Source organism: Phoca vitulina, unplaced genomic scaffold (genome assembly GCF_004348235.1).
Source record: "Phoca vitulina isolate PV1807 unplaced genomic scaffold, GSC_HSeal_1.0 scaffold20, whole genome shotgun sequence".
NCBI lineage: Eukaryota > Metazoa > Chordata > Mammalia > Carnivora > Phocidae > Phoca > Phoca vitulina.
In genome coordinates, this window is record NW_022589723.1 from 32,220,670 (window position 1) to 32,242,718 (window position 22,049).

Sequence of the window (22,049 nt, forward strand, 5' to 3'; positions counted from 1 at the left end):
AGGGAACAGAAGCAGGGGGAGTGGGAGTGGGAGAGGGAGAAGCAGGCTTCCTGCCAAGCAGGGAGCCCGATGTGGGGCTCGATCCCAGGACCCTGGAATCATGACCTGAGCCGAAGGCAGATGCTTAACAACTGAGCCACCCAGGCGCCCCTCCTTTTCTTTTCTTTTCTTTCTATCCTTATACGTTGGGGCCAAACGAATCATTGCTAGATCTCCATGTGGTAATTGAATGGAACCAACTATTATTACCATACCTCTGTCAACAGTGCTGCTATAATTTTAGAGATTCTGCTGATCAGTTTGACCAGAAACAGTTTGGAACTATCCTCTTACGTGGGTTGCTGGTGTCTTACGTGTATTTGAAGCCTCACATTGGAATGAGAGAACCATCCGGGGGAAGGGCTGGCTTTTTCCCTGTGGAAGGAAATGTACCATGGCCTTTCCCAAAATCAGAATTTGTCTCCGTTGTACAGGGAAAAGTTTGAAATTATTGTTGTTTACAGAATCTAAAAGATTTATTTTCATTAAAGATGAATAGGGTAGGGCACCTGGGTGGCTCATCGTTAAGCGTCTGCCTTCGGCTCAGGTCATGATCCCAGGGTCCTGGGATTGAGTCCCACATCGGGCTCCCTGCTCGGCGGGAAGCCTGCTTCTCCCTCTCCCGCTGCCCCTGCTTGTGTTCCTGCCCTCGCTCTCTCTCTCTGTGTTAAATAAATAAAAATCTTTAAAAAAAAAAAAAGATGAATAGGGTAAATGAGTTAACTCTTTAATTCCCCAGAGTCTGAAAACCATGGAAGCTGTATCATTGTCTCTCTTTTGCTTTTCTTTTTCTGATAACCTCTTTCTCCCCACTTATGCCTTTACTTTGGCTCAACTTAAGTATATTTTATATTTGTGAGAAATATGTCTTCTATTGATTTTTAAAAATTGGAGAAAAAAATTGAATGAGATTTCCTTTCAGAGTCAAAAGCGACCTAACTTTTGTGTCGGGGGAGGGGGCATTGTTTTGTTTGTTTACTTTTGTGGCCCTGAAATTATTCTTGTTGTTGTTTTGGTTAGTGGTACTGGATAAAAAGTTTCCCATATGAGCTTTATATTACCAGAAAGCCTTTATCTCCAAGAGACATTTTTTTTTCCAAAAGAGGTCCATTTTTGTTGTTGGTGGTGGTGGTTTTTGTTTGTTTGTTTGTTTGTTTTAGATCCTGCGTAAAATATTACAAACAAAATCCTCTTGATGAGCAACACATTTTTCAGCTGCCAGTCAGACCAACTGCTGTAAAAAGCTTATATCAAAGGTCAGCAATTTAGTAATTAAATTATACTTTAAAGGGGGGTGCCTGGGTGGCCGTCTGCCTTTGGCTCGGGTCATGATCTCAGGGTCCTGGGATCAGGCCCCCATGTCTGGCTCCTCATTCAGTGGGGAGTCTGCTTCTCCCTCTCCCTCTTCTTCTGCCCCTCCCCCTACTTGTGCACATGTACTCTTTCTCTCTCTCTCTCTGTCTCTCAAATAAATAAATCTTTAAAAAAAAAAAATTATACTTTAAGCCTGGCTATAATTCCTGGGCAGTTTCTGTGTCCTTCCCCTGGGGATCTCATGACCAAGAGCTACTCCACCTCTGAAACCTTAATCATCTCTTTCTTGCTCTTTGACTATCATCTGATAGGAGTTCCCCCTCTTTCTTCTCCCAGACTTTCTTTTGTCTTTTCTCTTTCTATCTGTGGACCTCTAGTCTTTCATTTTTTCTCTCAGTCTGTAATTCCTTCACAGTATAGGGCAGAAAATATAGCCAGAAGGGAAATGACAGATTGGGAAGGAAGTGATCAGGGTAATGATGACAAAGTCAAGGGTATGGCTGTGGGAGTGAGAGGGTTTGGGATTGGGGAGGTATGGGGACTGGAGGCTAAGGTGACAGATTGGCCATCCACGTAGACTCTGAGGTTGCCTCCAATGATAGTCTCCCTGACTCTTCCCTCTGCATGCAATGTACTTGAAATTTCTCTTCTACCCAAGCCACTCTGTTTATACCCTCCCTCAGTTTGGTTCCTTCTCAGCCAAACCTTGTCATTCCTTGAAACTGCTCTGGCAGAGGTCCCCAGTGGCCTCCTAATTGCCAAATCTGGTGGACAACTTTCTAGTAAAAGTATGTTTTAGCCCCTTGTGTCATTAGCTGGCCCACCAGTTCTTTCTCCTTACAAGTAAGCACTTACAAGGTTGTTTGGCATTTAACACTATTCCTTTCTTGGACCTATCCCCTTGCTTCATTTCTGTGATGTAGCTTCTGTCTTAATTTTAACTATCTCTCTGGTGTACCTGCAAGACTGAGAGTAGATCTCTCTTCAAGTTCTTCCTCTGCCTGCTTCTCATGTGGGTTTTCACCAGAACTTCACCTTCTCCCTCCTTTTCTTCTTTCTTTCCGTCTTCCCTGGCTGATTGTATTCATACTAAAGGCCTCGCTTCCTCTGTGCTAATGATGATTCATAACTCATGTCTCTAGCTCCTGAGCTTCAGGCCGTGTTTCTGGATGCCTGTTAGATGTGAATGCCCAACGTCAGTGTCCCGTAGGTAGTTCGGACTCAAAACCCAAAATTTAGAATTGCAGCCTGTTCGTCTCTTCTTCCTCTGTGCCTCTCACATCAGGATTTCTCTAATGAGTGTGGAGGGAAGGAAGGACGGGAGGGAGGGATGGAGGGAGGAAGGAAATGAAGAAATAAGGAAGGAAATAACTCGGGCTTTTTTTTCCCCCTTTGATGTTTTTTCTTTCCTTAGTGAGAAGCCACAGAAATGGCAAGTGGAAATAAGTGGTGGTCAGAAGAAGGTGAAAACAGTTTGGCAGCTGAGTGACAGCGCACCTGTAGACCATCTGAGCTTCCACAAATCTGGTAAAGATGGTTTTTCATCTGTTCAGATAAGTTCTGCCAATAGAAGAGAAACAGAATCTTTACTAGCACATATGATAGCTCTCGTGCTCAGTTTTAAAGGATTTTCCTGAACTGCAGGTGTAAAACATATTTATTCTGGAAAAAAACCCTGGAAGAATGCTTTTTCTCATTATCCTCGATAGAGGATCTTTTATTAAAAGAGGTCAAGCAATAGGGATACAGGGAGTAAAAACAGATTATAAGGTTGGAATTCCAGCTCATTCTTTTGTGCACTCTTTCATTGATGATATTTCTGCCCTAATGTCTTCTCTGGGGGGCAGGAGGAGGGTTGATACTTCTAATGTTCTGTCAGATATGGTCCAAGTCAGTCAGAGAATGTGTGCGAGCCCCTGGCGTAATCAGCTGGCTCCAAGTATTTCTCCTTCAGCAAGCACCTGTAAACTGTTATCTTCGTGTGTGTGGATTGCATGGTGCAGTCCTCTCGTTGTATAGGTCTTAAATGGCTGCATTTCAGATATTGCGATGATTATCCAAAATCAAATCTGATAGTTTTAAGACAGAATCTGAAAAGATTTCAAAGGCCTATAGTCAGCCACTGCTGCTGGTTGTTGAACTGCAGAGCTATACAAATAGTTCTATTTTAGAGATTGATACCTTGCAAAATTATTTCCAGAAAATGTTCTTCTCCCCAGAATATTTTTTGATTCAAGCATAATGGAAACTTCTCTATTCATATGGCTGAACGGTAGAAATCCTAAAGAAACTGAAAAATTTTCCTGAGAACCATCAGTTAAAATTTTTCTAAGTGTGATATGAAACCTGGAGGGTATAAAGCTTGAAAATCAACCATATAAAATTAGAAAAATTTCTGCATGACAAAAAAATACCAGGGGCAAAACAACAAGGAAAATTAATTTGCAGCTCATGTTCAGGGGCTACATTGCCTAGTATATAAAGAACTCTTAAATCAGTAAGAAAAATATATTAATAACTCAATAGAAAAATGGGCAAGTAACACGGTTTATTAAAAAGGAAATTCAGATGTCATCTTCAAAATAAAAGGTGCTCAGCCCCACCTATAGTAAGAGAAATGCACATTTATATTCCAGAGATACCATCTTTCACCTGCAGATTAGCAAAGATCAAAAAGTTTGGTGTATAGTCCCGGCAAGGATGTGAAGAGGTGGTCAGCCTCACACATTGCCGGTTGAAGTGTAAGGTTGTACAGCTCCTGTGGAGAGGGATATCCACCAAAATTTAAAATACATTTTGTAGGCCAGTAGTTTTACTAGTAGGGATTTATTCCATACATAAAACCAGACATGTGGAAAAAGACCTATGAACAAGTGTGATATTGTTTACAGTAGCAAAAGCGTGGAAAAAAATATGGAGAATGGGGCATAAGAAAAGATCTGGATACAATGAAATTTTAACCTGGAGGTGTGGCGTGATGGGGGCAGGGGTTGTTCTCAGCTTTGGGTGAACATTAAAATCATTTAGGGAGCTTTTTAAAGTCTTAATACCAAGACCAAGTAAATCAGAATCTCTGGAACTGGTGCCTGGACATCAGTGATTTTTAACGTTCTCCAGGGGATTCTATTGTGCAACTAGTTTGAGAACCACCAATTTAAGCATTTTGTTTCTCTACCTGTGTTGTTTCAGGTTTGTTTTTTCTTTTTTAAAGACCTATATTTTATGATTAAAAATAAAGTTTTAAAGCTATGAACATATGTGATACATTTTTGGAAAATGCCGTTTCAAAGTAAGTTTTAGTACATAAAGATTAAACCTGTTTTATGAGGAAATTCATGCAAGATTAAACACCTTTTTCAATGATGCTGAATAAGTGAAATAGATTGAACGTAACTTCTAGAGTCTTTGATGCAGATTACTTCAAAAAAGAGTGAAACTTACTTTGGTTAGAGTTAAAACAATTTATTGATGCATTGTTCCAATGACTCCATCTATGAAAATAAGGAATTTTTTTTTTTTTTTAAATAGGAATTCTTACGAAATCGTATATTTGCGTGCTTGGGAAAGCACTCATACTCCATTTTGGCTAGAACTTTTTAACCTCTTCTCCCCATCTTATGTTCTTGATGTGTTTATCTAGAAATTATTCAGTCCTCAGCCCAAAGCAAGACCCACTGGTGAAGGAGGCCCTCAGTTGTAAGCAGTATGGGCTATTCAAAGACCCAATTGTGTAAATATTAAAGCCCAGTCATGATTTATTTTTGCCAAACATCATACGCATTTCAGAGGTTAGACTTTCTGCTTCATTGGACTGAGCACTTAGGTCAACTACTAGCTTTTCAAGATATCTCATGTTGTGATATTGTAGAGTAAAACATTGGGATCAAAAGCCGGAAGACTTGAGAAGAAATGTCATGGGGAAGAGAATAATGATTTGCAGTGAACAGGGGAGAAGATCAGTGTCCGGGAGAGTGCCACTCTCCCAGGGGGCGCTCCGCAAATGATTGTTGAGAATGGTGAGAATGTGGAAACCAAAATGTTGACCCACAAGAATGGGGACATAATCTCATCTAAATGTTAATTGTACCATTTATTTTTTAAATACAACAGTCTTCAGCAGAGGAAAAAATGCGTATGTGTCTGGCCCTAAGACTAGAAATCCCAAGTAGAAATTGGTTTCTGAAACATGTGTTAAGATTGGAAAAAGAGTTTAACTACAGTGGATGAGACACAAAGATAAAGCAGTAGGTTCCCAAATTAAAAATACAGGATTAAAAAAAAAAATCTGCTTTGTATTTTCTTTAATCACGTTTTCAGTGCACAAAGGGTTTACTATTTAGCAATTTTTTTTTTTTTTTTTTTTAAGATTTTATTTATTTGCGAGAGAGAGAATGAGAGACAGAGAGCATGAGAGGGAGGAGGGTCAGAGGGAGAAGCAGACTCCCTGCTGAGCAGGGAAAAGGGTTTACTATTTAAAGGAATCGTCCCTGCTGGGTTTTGTCTCATGAATTCAAAGTAGAAGACACATGTCATTCAGATTACCTCTTGATTATTGTAACATTCAGCAGTATATACTAGAAAGGCCAGCAGGCTGGTAAGCAGTTCTGATCTCTGTTTACAGATGTTTCTGAGTTAACATTGAATGGTAGCCTGGAAGAAAGGATGTCCTTTACTAACCTGGTTACCTGCAGCCAGGTGCATTTCAAGTGAAGTCGGCTGATGGAGTCCTCTGTAAGGTAATATGTTCGCTTTGTGTTCCCCCCAAATACTTTGTAATGTATTAAGTATCTTATGTTTCAGTTTTTTCTACAACAGAAATGTTGATTTAATCCATTTGGAATATGGATTATTTTTCAGTAATCATGCAAGAGGCTTACCAGATGTTATTGAGCAACGCAAGTCTTTAATTTCCTTTCTACCTTCTGTAGTCACCTTAATAGGTCAGGTTAATCCTAAAACCAGAGAAACGAAAACATTTTTTTGAGTGGTAATGTCTTTGCATTTTAAATCTGTATATGTGGTAGAGAGTTTGATTTCAAAAACATTGATGCGAGAGGAAAACCCTGAACGAGGCTGTCGATTTGACATTGAAAGCAAAGTTCTGTTAAAAGCAATTTTACCCCAGCCCCCCGATATTTTATAGCAGCATTATCAACAATAGCCAAACTATGGAAAGAGCCCAAGTGTCCATCGACTGATGAATGGGTAAAATGAAATTTTTATTTCATTCCTATATACGATGGAATATTACTCAGCCATCAAAAAGAATGAAGTCTTGCCACTTGCAACAACATGGCTGGAACTAGAGTATATTATGCTATGTGAAAAAGTCAGTCAGAGAATATGATTTCACTCCTATGTGGAACTTAAGAGAAAAAAAAACACGGATGAGCATATGGGATGGGGGAAAATAAAGAGAGGGGAATGAACCATGAGAGATTCTTAACATTAGAGAACAAACTGAGGGTTGATGGAGGGAGGTGAATGGGGGATGGGCTAGATGGGTGATGGGCATTAAGGAGGGCACTTGTGTTGAGCACAGGGTGTTATATGTAAGTGATCAATCGTTAAATTTTACTCCTGAAACCAATATTGCACTGTATGTTAATTAACTATAATTTAAATAAAAATTTAAAAAGAACAAAACACTTTTACCCCAGCCCAGTTGTAGCACTAAAGCCCCAGATGTAAATACCCTTTTTAAAATGTTTGAGATGGCCAAGAGAATTAATGCAATAGCATTTTCTACTATCTTACTGTTTTTGTGTTTCAGAAACAGTAGAATCTGGTAATTAATAAAATGCTTCATATCATTCTTTCTTAAGCCATGTTTTGTCCCCAAATAAATAGATGTTATTTAATTTTAGCATTTTATCATAATTAAAGAATAAAATGGACCTTCATTTTAAAAACCCTGAATATCTAGTTACAGAAAAGATATTAAATGATATTTCTTTGAGGTATTTCACTGAGGTTAATTGAATTTAGCGCAAGAAAGTTTATCTCAGAAAAGTGTATGTGCTCACTTACTTGGTACCAACCTAATGCATTTTCCTAGTTGCTTGATAGAATTTAGAACCTGAAGGGATTGTTATCTGTAGATGATTGACTGTCCATTGTGTGTAGGACAGTGTTAGGATGGCAGTTATTTCCACATTAAAGTAATGTTTCTGGATAGATTTTTATTTTTATTTATTTTTTTTTTCCAAAGGAAACTTTTTTTTTAAGTTTTTATTTTTTTTAAAGATTTCATTTATTTATTTGACAGAGAGAGACACAGCTAGAGAGGGAATGCAAGCAGGGGGAGTGGGAAAGGGAGAAGCAGGCTTCCCGCGGAGCCGGGAGCCCGACCCAGGGCTCGATCCTGGGACCCTGGAATCATGACCTGAGCCGAAGGCAGACGCCTAACAACTGAGCCACCCAGGCGCCCCTATTTTTATATATTTTTAAAAGATTTATTTATTCATTTAAGAGAAAGAGTATGAGCAGGGGGAGGGGCAGCGGGAGACAAGCAGACTTTGCAATGACCGGGGAACCTGTCACGGGACTCAATCCCAGGACTCTGGGATCATGACCTGAGCCAAAATCAAAAGAGTTGGATGCCTAACTGACTGAGCCACCCAGGCGCCTCTGGATAGAGTTTTAGAAGGAAAAAAAAAATCAAGTTATCAAAACAGTTTGTGCACTACGATTCCTTTTTTGCAAAGTGAAGATAGATGCCTAACAGCAGAATATTAACATTGGCTTTGACAGGTGATTTTTATTTCATTTATGCTTACTTTTATTTTCTAATTTTTAAATCCCAGCACAAGACCAAAAAAAAAAAAAATTTATCACAGAGCCTGAAAACAGAAATGTATATAAACCTTCAAAGCAGAGAAAGGAGGAAGATCCCGAAGATTCTTGATGAAAGATGAATCCACAAAATGGGTAATCCTGTCTCAGCTCTGGCTTCGCAGGAGGAGCATCAGGAGAACTGCAGAGATGAGTACACAGAGGGTGCAGACCGTAGGTACCACGATCTCTGTCACCATCTGCATGTGACTTAGCAGAGGCTCTGAAATGGGACAGAAAACACCACAAATGAGCATGTCATCATTTCAGCGAATATAGCCTCACCCTGAAAGATTCAGCTGTATTGGGAAAAACTTGGAAAATGGTATCATCAAGCTTTGTAATTATTCTCAGTTGCTCTAAAAGAGAACATGGTGAATTAAATGTTACTAAAAAAATTATGTGAGGGCTTTATAAAATATTTCACAAAGTATGGGGTAAAGAATGCCTACATTTGGTTCTTCCATAGGTATTAGAATAAAGTCTAAGTGTATGTTATACTTACCATAAATTCATATGAGGATATTAACTAACAGGCGAGTTCCAAGGTTGCTGTAATTTTCACTGGGGGGGGGGGGGTTGTGAAAGAAAAATCCTGGGGAAGCATTGGTAACCTTTCAAAGGTGTTATTGTGTATCTTAAGAGGTGTAAGAGTTTCCATATTGAAAGTTTGTGTGGCAGTTCTTGCATGGTTAAGTAATAATCTTGAAGAGTTGAATGATGGTTGTTGATAGAACAAGTTTCCAAGTTTCATGTACATGATTATAGTAGTGGACATTTATGTAATTCCCACTTCTAGGTTTTGTGCCTGCCACCCTGGCTACCATGATAAATAAGGCATGAGGCCCTGTTCCCACAGAATTCATAGACTCAGCAGTAAATTCTACATCGTGTGTCTAGGTGATAAAATACAAGTTAATTTTGGTTTAAAGGAATATACATCCTTAATATTACCTGGTTATTTAGATGGGAGCAGGGCACGGTAGTGTATTGGCCTATAAAAATAGCTGAATTGGGGAAAAAAATACCTGAATTGGTAAGATTTGTTCCATCTAGCACTTTCCACCTCTGATACCACATTAAAGATGGGTTTGTTAAAACAGGAAGTATAGGGCGCCTGGGTGGCTCAGTCAGTTAAGCGACTGCCTTCCGCTCAGGTCATGATTCCAGGGTCCTGGGATCGAGTCCCGCATTGGGCTCCCTGCTCTGCGGGGAGCCTGCTTCTCCCTCTCCCACTCCCCCTGCTTATGTTCCCTCTCTCACTGTGTCTCTCTCTGTCAAATAAATAAATAAAATCTTTAAAAAAAAAACAAAAAAAACCAGGAAGTATATTTCTCTGATTGCCCTTAGGGAAAGACAGAATTCAAAGAAACACGTGCTGTGTGCTGGCATTCATTAATATGTAGATGCATCTTTGTTATTCTACATCTCTGAGCCTTTTCGATCCTACTGCACAAGAAACCTTGCCTTCCGTGAGGTCAGGGACCTTGTTTGGTTTATTGCTGGGCTTAAAACACCCCTTAGCTAATAGTGAGTGCTCAATAATTACTTGCTGAATGAGTGAATATAATATCTGGAATGTTCTTTGCCTTCTCTTTATTTGAATATGGTTGCATTTTTTCCTCCTTCCACAAAGCCCACTGTAATCAAAATAGGTTTATAAACTGGCTGTATGATTCAGAAAGAATCAAACTAGGAGGGATAAAATATTTCTCTTTTGTGGTAGATTTTTAAAATGTTATTTGAAATGCTTATAAAACAGAAATTTGACATTGTTTCAAAATGAAGGAAAACATTTTTAATTGTATGTTTAGGAATGATTGACTTCAGGTAGATGCACATTTTGAGGTTTTGGTAACGTCATTATATGTATAATTATGTGCCTTACTTATCAAAGGGAAAAATTAAAATATACTCACCTGCAGCAAGCATCTGGTTGTTGATAGAACAAGTTTCCAAGGCTTTGAGGTACCAACTCTCCACCTAATAAAAACCCACTAGGTAAGTAATGTCATCTTAGACTAATTTTTTGCTGTTCCAAATCATTTTTGAAATAATGTGGGATTAAAAAAATTTAAATCTGCCTGGAGTTTAAATTAGTTAATATTTATTAAATACCTATGTGAATCATTGTGAGGGAGTCAAAAAACAGAACAAAACGAAACTGGTCTTTCTTCTTGAGGAGCTTACAATCTAGCACTTTTTTAGAAATGCCAAACTGGTGAATGCCTATGAGTCACTGTTTGTTTATGGTGCCACTGAGCTCATCCTAAAAGGACGTTGGTAAACAACTGAGATTTATTTTTAGAAGTTATCTTTATTGAGACATTCTAAATTATGATTTTTATTTCCTGCCATCAATAGCAACATAGAGAATGGATAGAAAAATCTATAGGTGACTGAAAATGGTATGTTTTAAAGGATTGTTAATATTGTTTATTTTTAATCTCATTTTGGAACTAGTGGTAGAAAAGAAGTGAAAGTTATGGTCATTATACATTTAATTTGCCTGTTTCCATATATGTTGAAGAGTAAGTAGTCAGTATTTGTTTGCATTAAGATATAACATTTAGGATAACATTTAACTAGAAGTCTCTAATGACTCTTATAACCTAAAACAAACAGGACTTCTACATAACTTTCTTTGTTCTTCATGCTCTGCAAGTTAGGAGTGAATTTGAAGTGAGGACTGAATTTTAAGGCATGTTTACCCCATTCTAAGCAAATGAGCAAAGAGGAGGCACAAATTAGGGGAAGAATCAAAGGCCCATGTTCCCACAAAGCCCCGTCCTCCTCCACAGAGGAGAGAGGACAGAGGCTTGCCACACTGCACACCCCAAGCTGCTTAGCTCTTCAAAAATCTAGAACAAGTGAGGGGCGCCTGGCTGGCTCGGATGTAAGAGCCCATGACTCTTGTTCTTGGGTTCGTGAGTTCGAGCCCCACGTTGGTGTAGAGATTTAAAAAAAATCTAGAACAAATAACATCAATAATTAGTCCTACCTCTCTTGGGTTGGGAAACCCATTGGCAGTGATAATCTTCCTGTAATATTGAACTGACGCCTTTGGGTAGCGCGGCTTATTTCTGTTGTTAAATTCGACGTAGTAGAATCCGTATCTATCTGAGTATCCTTTCTCCCATTCAAACTTATCCAACAAAGACCAGGAAGTATACCCTTTTATATTAGCACCATCTTTTATAGCTGCAAAGACATTTTGTTCCATTTTTAATATATTTCACTTACTTGGAAAAATAACATTGTGAAGATAATTTTAAATGAATTCATTTATGAGATTTAGAAACAAGCTTTAGTCAATCACAGCTGTTAGCAAATTCAGTCCAAATTAAGTAGAAAATATGTGAAGGCCGTCTTCGTATCTCACCTTTTAGCATTTCATTTATGTAGCCCTTAAGGTACTGAATTCTCCATTCATCACATAACTGCATACAGTGTAATATTTGAGACGCGCCGTTTTCTGTCACATAGATGGGAGGATTGCCGTATTGAGTCTGAAATTGAGTCATAGGAATATCTTAAAAATTCCAACCTACAGGTGGGTTTCTGAGTCTGAGGCACATAGGGGAACGGTGTATTTAAGCTGCCGTATTCCAATCGAGTGTATTTAGCGTTTGGGAGGTGCCAGCTCACACATTTATTTGGAGGTGAATGTAGATAGGAGCCAGTTCGTACGAAAGATTACATTTCTCAGTGACTCATCATTATAGAGAAAATGTACTTCAGGTCTTGTTCTTTCCCACATAGCTCATTTCAGGTGAGAAGGGCAGCCAAATAACTAAATGTGGGATGAAAATTTGTAGCTACAGTTCTATACCTTGAGATGGTTACTCATAGTCGGCATTAGTCTCTCAAGCCTGTATCTAGTAGCCTCTGAAGTAGAGGTGACTGAGTTTCACTTTAAAAGGGATGCACCTAACTGGAATTAAAATAAAAACGTTAAAAAAAATGTAGGCACCCGAGCCTAAGCTGTAAGATCATGAATGGAGGTCAGAAATGTCACTGGGGGTACCTGGGTGGCTCAGTCAGTTGGGCGTCTGCCTCTTGATTTCAGCTGGGGTCATGGTCTTTGGGTTGTGAGATTGAGCCCCCTATGGGCTCAGCAGGGAGTCTGCTTGTCCCTCTCCTTCCCCTCCCCCAGCGCATGCTTGCATGCTCTCTCTCATTCTTTCTCAAATAAAATCTTCAAAGAAAAAAAATGGTCATTAAATAGCTTAATGTGATAATCACCTGAGCAAAGTGGAGGAGCCTCCTAAAGCCCCATGGCACAGAATAGAGCCACTTAGACCCTGGATCGGGCCAGTTTGGGTCAACCAGTTCTACTAAGTCACGATCATTCTGGTAGCTGGGCCCCTGGCGGGAGGGGTATTTCCTTTCTGTGATGTACCGAGTAGTAAAATGGCCTAATCCCAAGAAATCAGATGTGCCTTTAATGTAGCTTTTTTCCTGGAGTGAGAACACTGGTAACCTTGACATATCCAGGCCTTGCTCTGCACTCTTTTTCCCTATTGAGAGAGAAAAATAAGAATTTAACAAAGTTGGCGTTCTCCCAATCCTTTTGCTGTGACGTACCATGACGATACTGGCGTGTTGACATAAAAACTGTTATCCAGGTCCCGGGCTTTGGGGTTCGCTTGTGTGGAAAAAGTAGCCTTAGCTTTTTAATCTGGCATTTTGACATTGGAATACTATTCAAAATGTTAAAAGTTTATATTGCTTAAAAGTTATATTTTCATAGATCACTCAGTAAATGGTATGCAGACAACTTCGTAGCTATATGGAAAAGAAGTGGAGTTGGGATTCCTGTATTATTTCTTGTAGCCAAAATTGGTAATTTTGGTTGTCTCTGGGAAGAGAAGTGGAAGGCCATTCGTGGTGCGGACGGTGGCGTAGGGGACATACAGTCATGTTCATGCACCTTTGTAGTGTAGGCTGGTACGACCTCCGTGGTGGGAAATTTTGTCCTAGCATTTAAAATAGTAAAAGAGTATGTCCTTTCACTGGCCAGTTCCACATCTGTTTTATCCTACGTTTTACTCGTGTAAAAGGATGTGTGTTCAAGGATATTCATTGTAGATTAAGTAGCAAAAGATTGGAAACAACCTAAATGTCTATCAGGAGAGACTGGTTAAATAAATGATCGGATATCCATCCGTACAACACTGCAGTCATTAGAATGAATGAGGCAGCACTTTATGTACCAACGTGGAAAGAATGCCAAGATGCATGTTGAAATGAAAGATGCAGAGTATTGCATATAACAAGCACACACACGGAGCAGCAGTGTTTTTGCTCACACGTGCACAATCCGTCTCGGGAAGTATGCTTCCTGCGGGGGAGGATGGGAGCAGTGGGGAGAGGGAGGGAGGGAAGCTTGACTTTTCACCTGAAGGCAGCCGCTTAACCGACTGAGCCACCCAGGCGCCCCTACTCTCTTGTAATTTAAAAAATTTGAAACATGCATAAAATCTTCGTATAATCTATGCAAAAAAAAAAAAAAGGTTTTAAGTGAGTAAAGAAAAGTAACATTGTAGGAGTTGTTCTAAAATACAACCATAAACATGTTTCCAAAGAGGCTATTGGTTTAGATTAACTGAGTGAAAAGCTTGTATTATTATAAATACTTTAAGATCCTCGCCTGTTATTACTTTCAGTGACAGTAAGTTGAAAACCAAAAGGCATTGTCCCTGGACTGTCTAATACAGTGGCCACTGGCTACACATGGCCATTAGATGATGCATCAGTCACACTGAAGGACAGAATTTTTAATTTTTTAAAATTTAAATAGACACAAATGACTACAGGCTATCATATTGGACAGCACAGATAGAGAACACTCCCACCACCACTAGGAGTTCTGTTGGACAACACGGGTCTAGAACTACGCTCGTTCGTACATCGTGCTTATGAGATGCCTGAAAGTAATTTGTGTACAGGACTTCCGGCAGAATGCTTTCACTAAAGACAATATTAACTGCACAGAGGATCCTTCTTCCCACATTGTAGCAGGAAAAATTCAGCCCCGTTTCCATTTGAATTACTACAAAGTTGGAGTTGGTGGGGTCTGGAATTAATTGGCCTGAAGCCCAAGAACTCTTCTATGACAAATAATCAATTTGGCGGGTGCCTGAGTGGCTCAGATGGTTAAGCATCTGCTTTCGGCTCAGGTCATGATCCCAGGGTCCTGGGATCGAGTCCCGCATCAGGCTCCCTGCTCGGAAGGGGGCCTGCTTCTTCCTCTCCCTCTGCTGCTCCCCCTGCTTGTGCTCTTTCACTCTCTCTGTCAAATGAATAAATAAAATCTTAAAAAAAAAAAATCAATTTGGCTTCTTTAATGCCATCCTGTTGTGGCTCCTGCCACAGCCTCTGAGGGTCCCGGGGCTGAATGCCAGGGGAGTGACGGGCTGTGCCCTGCAGGGCAGGGCAGGGGCATGGGCTCTGTCCTGAGGGCTTTTCCCTGGGCATCTTGAGGACATCATTCTCAGGATTTCAAACCTATATGTATAGACGTGTCACAGAACTGGTTATTGCCGAGAGATTTTTAGAGATTATTTGTCTAATCCTTCATTTTCAGATGACAAAAATGTCACCCAAAGGGTGAAACCCCTTGCCCAGAGTCACTGGTTAGAGCTGAGTTGGAATTAGAACCTGCTGCTCCTATTCCAGGTAAGTCTGATAAATGGTGCTTTAGAAAGGGAATTTTTTGAAATGCTGACAGTTCTTTGTCAAACATCCAAAATAGCCTTGCTGTGTGAGATTGTAACCTGTGTCAATGCCACCCTTGTCTCTCTACAGGGGGATGCAGACTGCTACCTCTAAATAAACAGAGCTAATACTTTGATTCCTGTGGCCAGACACTGGTGGTTGCCCACCCAATCAATAGTCCCATGGCTGTCTTTCCCTCTTCCTCATCCTCCTTAGAGAGTCCTGGCTCCCCCAGCCTCTGAGGACGCTCTAGTCCCAGTGGTCTAGGACATTCTGGGGCATGTGACAGTTCCATCCCTTGAGGACTTCCCTTGAAGGGAAATCAGTTGTGGGTGGAGACCGTTTTCTGGGAAGATTGTCCTTGTTCTTAAAAATGGGTATTACCAAGCTATTTCCATTTTTCTGCCTCTGGGTGTTGATATGTAAAGATATGATGCCCGGAGCTGCTGCAGCCATCTTGTGGCCATAGGGAGTGGTTTGATGGGCTGGCTAAAGGTGCCAGAGTGAAAGATGGAATGGGCCTCAGTCCTCAAAGACATCCCTGAAGGCTGGATTAACTGGTCCTGGATCATCCTTTTCTGGACTCGGGACTTGAGGTGATAAATTCCCTACTTTTCAAGCCATTTTAGTTGGCGTTTTCTGTTATGTGGCACTTAAAGGCACCCAAACTGATAGAGCCTTGTGAGCTCTATGCATCTTTATTTTCCTCTCTGACATTGTGGAAACCAGGACTTGGAAAGCATTTCTCAAGTGACAGAACCAGCGCCAGAACTGGCACTGCCCACGACTGTGTCTGTGACTTCTCTCTCCTACTTCATGTGAGAGGGAGTGGAGTGGGGAGAAGGAGACCGGAGAGCAGAACAGAAAAGAGAGCAGCCCGGAGAATGGCTCTACTTTCCCCTGGGTCCTGAAATTCTCAATCGCCATGTCTGGGGATTTGTCTGGGAGTCGTTCCTCCCCCCTCCCCAATTCAAATGCGCAGTTCTCAGTTCCTTGAGGGCTGGACTCTCCCTTGGGTGCCTCGCCCGAGCCCCATGTGTTCTTCCATCCCCCTGCCTCTCCATCACCTCACTCGCGCTCAGTACTGTTGCTGTGGTGCCTGGAGCTTAAAAATGTGACTTGGCTCACCGATCCGGTCCTTCATGACTTGAGGGTAGTCTCCGGCATAGATGGGGTTGGCAAACCAGCCCAGGCAGAACTGTAGGTATCTCTCGGCAGCTTCTATGTCCTTGTGGCTACTCATGTCCACGGGTTCCCCCCAATCGCAGTTTAATGAGATCCCCACCAGACCTTAAAAGAAAGGACAGGGGGGTGGCAGGTGCAAATGGCACCCCCCCCAGGGCTGTGTCCCAACGCATGGGTGGTGGGGCTCACCTCGCTGCTTGCCGCGCCACGTGCTGTTGTAGGAATGCCAGGCTTGGGCGTGGGCCTGAAAATGGAGGGGTGCATCAGAGGTGCCTGGCTGGCACATTTCTCTCCTGTCCTGACGAGAGATCAGTCTGATGGAGTCCCATCTTTTCCCTGAGTCCAGCCTTGATGATCCCGATCCCTTGTCTCCCTCCCTCTGACCTCCAGAGACACCCGTTTTCTTTGTTCTGTAGAGAAACTTGGTCTAATTCTGGCACAAACACACAAACTACCTCTTTGTGTGATTTCTTGTTCTGAAGACTTTTGCTAAAGTTTCTTGTTTTGTTCCTGCTCGTCTTCTGTAGTCACTAGGCAGTACTTTTACCATAGGTGCTCAGCAAGTTTGGAAAATATCAAGCATCTGGAACAGTCTTGAGAATGGAATTCAAAATGTGCCGACCTGCCTTTCTCCATACTCTCCATCAGTGACCCACTGAGGCCTTCAGAGCTCTACCCTTTAAATAGTCACAGTTTAAGGGGCGCCTGGGTGGCCCAGTCAGTTGGGCATCCGACTCTTGATTTTGGCTCGGGCTGTGATCTCAGGGTCATGGGATGGAGCCCTGTGTCGGGCTTCCCACTCAGCGGGGAGTCTGCTTGAGATTCTCTCCCTCTGCCCCTCCCCCTGCTCGCTTGCTCTCTCTCTCTCTTTCTCAAATAAATAAATAAATCTTAAAAAAATATTCACAGTTTAAGAACTCATAAGCCAAATGTAGAAAGAATGGGGAAGTCCTCTCCCTGACAGGAATTTGAGAGTCCAGTATGTCACTCAGGGGCCCCTGACTTCCTGCTTGATCAGATTGTCCCCCTTCTGAGAGTCCACTGGGGCCATGCTGTCATCCTCCTCATCTGTGTCCTGCACTGTGACCCAGTCCCCTCCCCCCGCTCAAGCCGTCCCAGCAGCCTTGTGACTCACGAGGTACCCTGCAGCATCTCTGTCTCCTTCCCTCCCGAGCCCTTACTGAGCTTGGCCGCCTCCACGGCAGCTCTCCCAAGAAGGGGCCATTTTTTCTGTCACACCCCACATACCTTGGGGGAGTGGGTAGTGTCCGCCTTGCTCTTTATTACTGCTTGCAAACTATTTCTCCTTCCAAAACCCCAGGTCCTTTGAAGTCCGCGCCAGGAGACAAACACTCCTAACCCCTTCTTACAGTTGTCCTTCACCAACCCCGTTACTGCTGCTCATGCGTTGAAGATTTCAGCCCCTAGTTCACTGTCATCCCACCCCTTCCTCCTGTCACCGTTCCTCACAAGGCTGCTGGGACCTGTCGGTGACAAGTTTTCACACGCATGCGCTCCCTCCCCCTGACCGGATTGTAAGCTCTAGAGAGCACCCCCTGTTGTCTTGTGGCGGCGGCCAGCACCGGGTGGCTGTACTGCCTCCACAGAGCCTCGTGGAACGCAAGTGAACGTGCGAAGGTGTGGTGGAATATGCTGGAACCTCAGAGGGCTGAGCTCAGGCGCGGAGCCCCAGGGCAGGCTGAACTGACACTGTGGTCTGTCCCTCCACCCCGAACCCAGCCTTCACTCCCAGAAGGACCCACCTCACCTTAATGATGTGGTGCGCTGCCTTGTACAGGCCCGTGCCGGGGAGCTGCAAGCCTGGAGCGTGGCGGCCCGTCTCGTAGCCTTTCTCTGCCATTGTCTGCGGGGACGGCAAGCGGGCATCACAGCCCCCGTGAGAAGGGGGTAGGAGCGCTCTGGTCCGGGAAGGGGGGCTTCCCACCCGGAGGAGGGTCCTGCTTACCCGAGGATCACTGAAAGTGATCCAGTGCTTCACCCGGTCCCCAAAGGCCTCAAAGCACAGATTGGCGTAATCCCCGAAGTAGCTGATCATGCTCACATTCTGCCACCCGCCGTACTTGACCTGGAGCAGCTGCAGACAGAGTGGAGAGAGAAGCAGCTATCCCCAAGGGTCTGCCTCTAGAAAAGACTTCTGGAGTCCATAGGCCTAGTATGTGGGAGAAACAGGGTGATGACCACCACAGAGGCTGTTGAGAGCAACAGAGAGCAAAGATGCGGAGTCTTGGGCGTTACAACCTGAGGATGGTGATGGCCATCACTTCGCCAGTGATGAACCATGAAGCAACATCAGTGGGGACAAGCTATGTGACATATACAATCAAGAGGGAGGGAACAGAGAAAGTTCAAGACTCTCATGCTTAAAAGGAATGTGATAGATTGAATATTTAAGAAAATTGGCCAAGGCAGAGAGGTCTGCTACTGGAGAAGAACCTCAACTATACATCCAGAAGAAGTAAGACATGATGCAGGACATGGAAGCTCTGATTAGGATTTTGAGGGCCGTGCAGACGTGAGAAACCCTAGAAGCTCTATTATGAGGGCGGGTTCTGCCTTCTTCAGTGGAGGACTCTTCCAACCAAAGCCAACTGCTTGTGAAGGTGGGGTTTTCCCAAGATTCAGCATTCCATTGAGAATGCCTACTGAGCTCTCCCTGGTGGGTTTGAGGGCATGCTAAAGGGCCCGGTGAGTGAAAGCAGTTAAGCAGGGAAGAAGCTGGAACGTGGTCTTCCAGTTTGTCTCCCTCAAGTCGGCTCTACGCCCCCAACCCCAACTTAGAGGCCTCTGACGGCTTACCTTCCCACAATGATCCCAGTCACCTTAGCTCGGCAGTCAAGGCCTTCCGGGCCTGGCCCCAAGCCACACCTCCCACCTCTACCCCTCCCACTCCTGCCTGCTCCCCAAACTCTTAACCCAATCACCTGCCATGCCCTCTCTGCCCCCTTGCCGTGCTCCTCCAACCAGAACACCCCTTCCACTTCATGCACCTCAACCTTTCAAAGCACTGATGGGACCCCATCCTATCCCCAGCAACCCCCTGAGGCCACATCTCCACTCTCTGACCTCCTGTGGCCTGTGTCACAGAGAGTCACCTACTGCCCCTTTCCCAGTAGGCCGTGATCTCCGTGGGGCCTTGCCGAGTGAAGGGAAAAATTACTTGGAATAGTGATGTCCGACAGTGACCTTGAGACTTAGCAGGACTTGCCTGGTGGGAGGAGCTGTGCTCAGATGATGCGGCTCAAACTCGTTAATTATGCCATTTCATCACATCTTGCTCAAAAGAGGTTTCTTTTTAGTTTGATTTGTTGTTTTTAGGCCAAGTGTTTTGGGAAAAACCAAAATCCACACTTATCACCTATTACAAACATCAGTGAAATCAGCACGATGTCCCTCCATGGGTGAGTCAGATTGCTTGGCTCCCTCCCATCTCTGGGTCCAGACCCCAGCCTTTGCCCCACCTTGGCAAGCCCCGTCCCCCAGTCAGGCTCCCCTGTGGAGCTGAGCCCCCCGGGCCTCACCTGTGGGAGATCCCAGTGGTGCAGGGTCACGATGGGGGTGATGTTGCTCTTCAGGAGGGCATCAATGAAGTCACTGTAGAACTTGATTCCCCTCTTGTTCACCTTGTCAGCTGAAGGTGAGATAAAAGGGGCCGTAGCCTTCCGAAGTGCAGTGCTGCTGGGCCCTGTGGCCTCTCTGGGGCCTGAAGAAGCCCCCAGCCCGCCCAATTCTGGGTCTGAGGGATGGCATGGGTGCCCGGCTGCCTGAAGAACCTGGGAGGGCTGCTGCCATGTTCCGGGGATGCTCTCCCTCCCCAGCACTCTGTGGTGTCCCCACAGAATCAACACGGCCAAAAGGGACCACACTTGGGCTTGGGAGGGGCTGCGCCGTCTCACCTCGGACGCCGGTGGGTAGGAGCCGAGGCCAAGACAGGGAGAATCGGTAGTGGCTCACGTGCAGCTCCCTGAGCAGGATGATGTCCTCCTGTGCAGACAGGGGTGGGAGGCAGGGTGGGGTCATCTAGAGCTCTGGGGTGGGGGTTAGGGGTCCTGCTGGGGGCCTGGGCCAGTGCTCCTCATTTATACAATAGGTGTGAAAGCACCTTCCTCCTGCCAAGAGTCAAATACATGCAGGATAGGGGACTGCTTTGAGGTGTCCATTGGGGTGTTCCTAATAAACTTGGGGGATGAATCCCCCAAGAAGTCAGCCCAGGGAGGAAAAGTGGGTCCTGAGCAGAGGGACTTCCTCCACAGGGGCCAATTCACAAGCAGAGACCAAGGGTTCAGGCCACTTGGCTTATAGACCCTGGGGTCATGGTATCAGCTGCTCAGCTGCCCATCGCTTGGAGTAAGGCCCTGGTTCAGGTGGGGCCCTGCTTTCCTTTCCTTTCTGCACATCCTCCCCTCTCCCCGCTCCCCCCAGCCCACCAATCCCCAGTCATCAACGGCCCCGCCCCTTTTTCCTGCAGTGGGATAGGGGCTGCTTAGCAGAGCACTAGATTGACATTGTTCCCCGGGCCCCCCTCCTATGTCACTGTCCACCTCAGCTGAGTGCATACTCACCGCTCACACACACCTGTCACTCACCTGCACCTTGTAGTAACCATCACAAGCCACATCTGCTGTCTCATCCCCAAGCACCTTGCCCTTCCCACTGTGAGTGAAGGCATCCCAGATGCTGGGCCCTTTCCCGTCCTGGTCCCAGGCTCCCTCTGTCTGGAAGGCGGAACTGCCCACGCCCCAGGAGAAGCCTGCAAGTAGAGACCTTAAGCTGGGCCCTGGGTCCCCTCCCACGCCCCCCCACCCAGCCCCTGGACTCTGGGCTGTGCCTCCTGGGCCACAGGGCAGGTCCCCTCCCCACAACCTGCCCCCGTCTCCCCAGGAGTGGGAGCCTGTGGGGCAGGGCGGGGGAGGACCTAACACATTGAAAACATTCATTTGCACAATTTTAGCTCTGATTAACATTCACTGTCTGTATAGTAAGTTTAAAAAAATCTGTTAGGAACTTCTATTTTAAAACAACTCTGTGGAGTTATTTTTCCCATCCTACCTGTCAGGAAACGAAAACACCAAAGTCTTTGGCAAGCCAGCCAAGGTGGGCAAACTGACAGACAGACGGACAGACCAACCGAGGAATGGACATACCAAGCGGGAAGGTTCCATAGTAGAAGGAGGCCTCTTCTGGGGATCCCTTCCTGGTGGCCCCCAGCCTGGACACCAGCAGTAGCACCCACCAAAGTGTGACACCCCGCACTGGCTTCATGGCACCCGGCCCTCCCCCATTCCTGAAAAAGCACACCTGACAGGTGGAGGTCCATGCAGCCAGGGCTGGGGGGCGAAGGCCAAGAGGGGAGGAGGAGGGGAGGAGGTGGGGGTGCTTTATCTAGAGCAGCTTTGGCTCAGCTAGGGCAGCTGGTCCATTGCTCCGCTGGGAGCCACCAGCAGACGCCGAGGCTGAGCACCGGGTCCGGTTAAGGAGGAGATGAACGTGGGGCTTGGGGGGGGGTGCTCCAGGTCGGATGCGCCAGGCTCCAAACCACCCCCGCTCCCTGTCTGATGGGGGATACCCAGCCCATACCCTGTGAGAGGCCCTGATCACATGGGGAAACCACTTCTGCCTTAGGGAAGCTCCAGTTGACGGGGGAGGCAAGACAACCCACAGATCCCCTGAAGCACCCCACCTATCACTATGGCAGGGGTGGTGGGGGGACAGACCTCTCCCCAAGCCGGGGGTCATGAGCAGGGTTGCCATCCCAGGGCCTCCAGTCCTGAGGGTCAGGACGATGCCCTCCCCTTGGGACCCCCTCTCTGGTGCAGCCAAGCCGGATTACCTGGGATCGTCCTGTGTCCCAGACACCCCCAGAGTAGCGGTGGCAGCCAGAGCGCTCTCAGACTGACCCCAGGGTGTGTGCTGCTCCCGAGAGCAGAGCCCACAGCGCA

General features: G+C 44.8%; 2 protein-coding genes across 2 annotated transcripts in view; one reads left to right on the forward strand and one right to left on the reverse strand.

Moving 5' to 3' along the window:
* Positions 1 to 8,197, forward strand: part of ZWILCH (zwilch kinetochore protein) — a 36,625-nt gene extending 28,428 nt beyond the window's left edge. The window contains exons 16-19 of the mRNA XM_032417427.1: positions 1,200 to 1,295; positions 2,768 to 2,880; positions 5,975 to 6,089; positions 8,160 to 8,197. Coding sequence (XP_032273318.1) covers positions 1,200 to 1,295; positions 2,768 to 2,880; positions 5,975 to 6,063 — 298 coding nt within the window. The 3' untranslated portion in view covers positions 6,064 to 6,089; positions 8,160 to 8,197. The remainder of the gene's footprint in view (positions 1 to 1,199; positions 1,296 to 2,767; positions 2,881 to 5,974; positions 6,090 to 8,159) is intronic.
* On the reverse strand, positions 8,117 to 21,372 carry LCTL (lactase like). The gene is made up of 13 exons (XM_032417428.1): positions 21,255 to 21,372; positions 20,697 to 20,860; positions 20,007 to 20,094; positions 19,632 to 19,741; positions 18,059 to 18,187; positions 17,861 to 17,956; positions 16,282 to 16,336; positions 16,036 to 16,197; positions 12,433 to 12,707; positions 11,570 to 11,696; positions 11,189 to 11,388; positions 10,107 to 10,170; positions 8,117 to 8,410 (listed from the first exon to the last, which is right to left on the reverse strand). Exons 1-13 carry the CDS (start codon positions 21,370 to 21,372, stop codon positions 8,295 to 8,297), a joined length of 1,704 nt encoding a protein of 567 aa, XP_032273319.1. The 3' UTR covers positions 8,117 to 8,294.
* Positions 21,373 to 22,049: the final 677 nt, after the last annotated feature.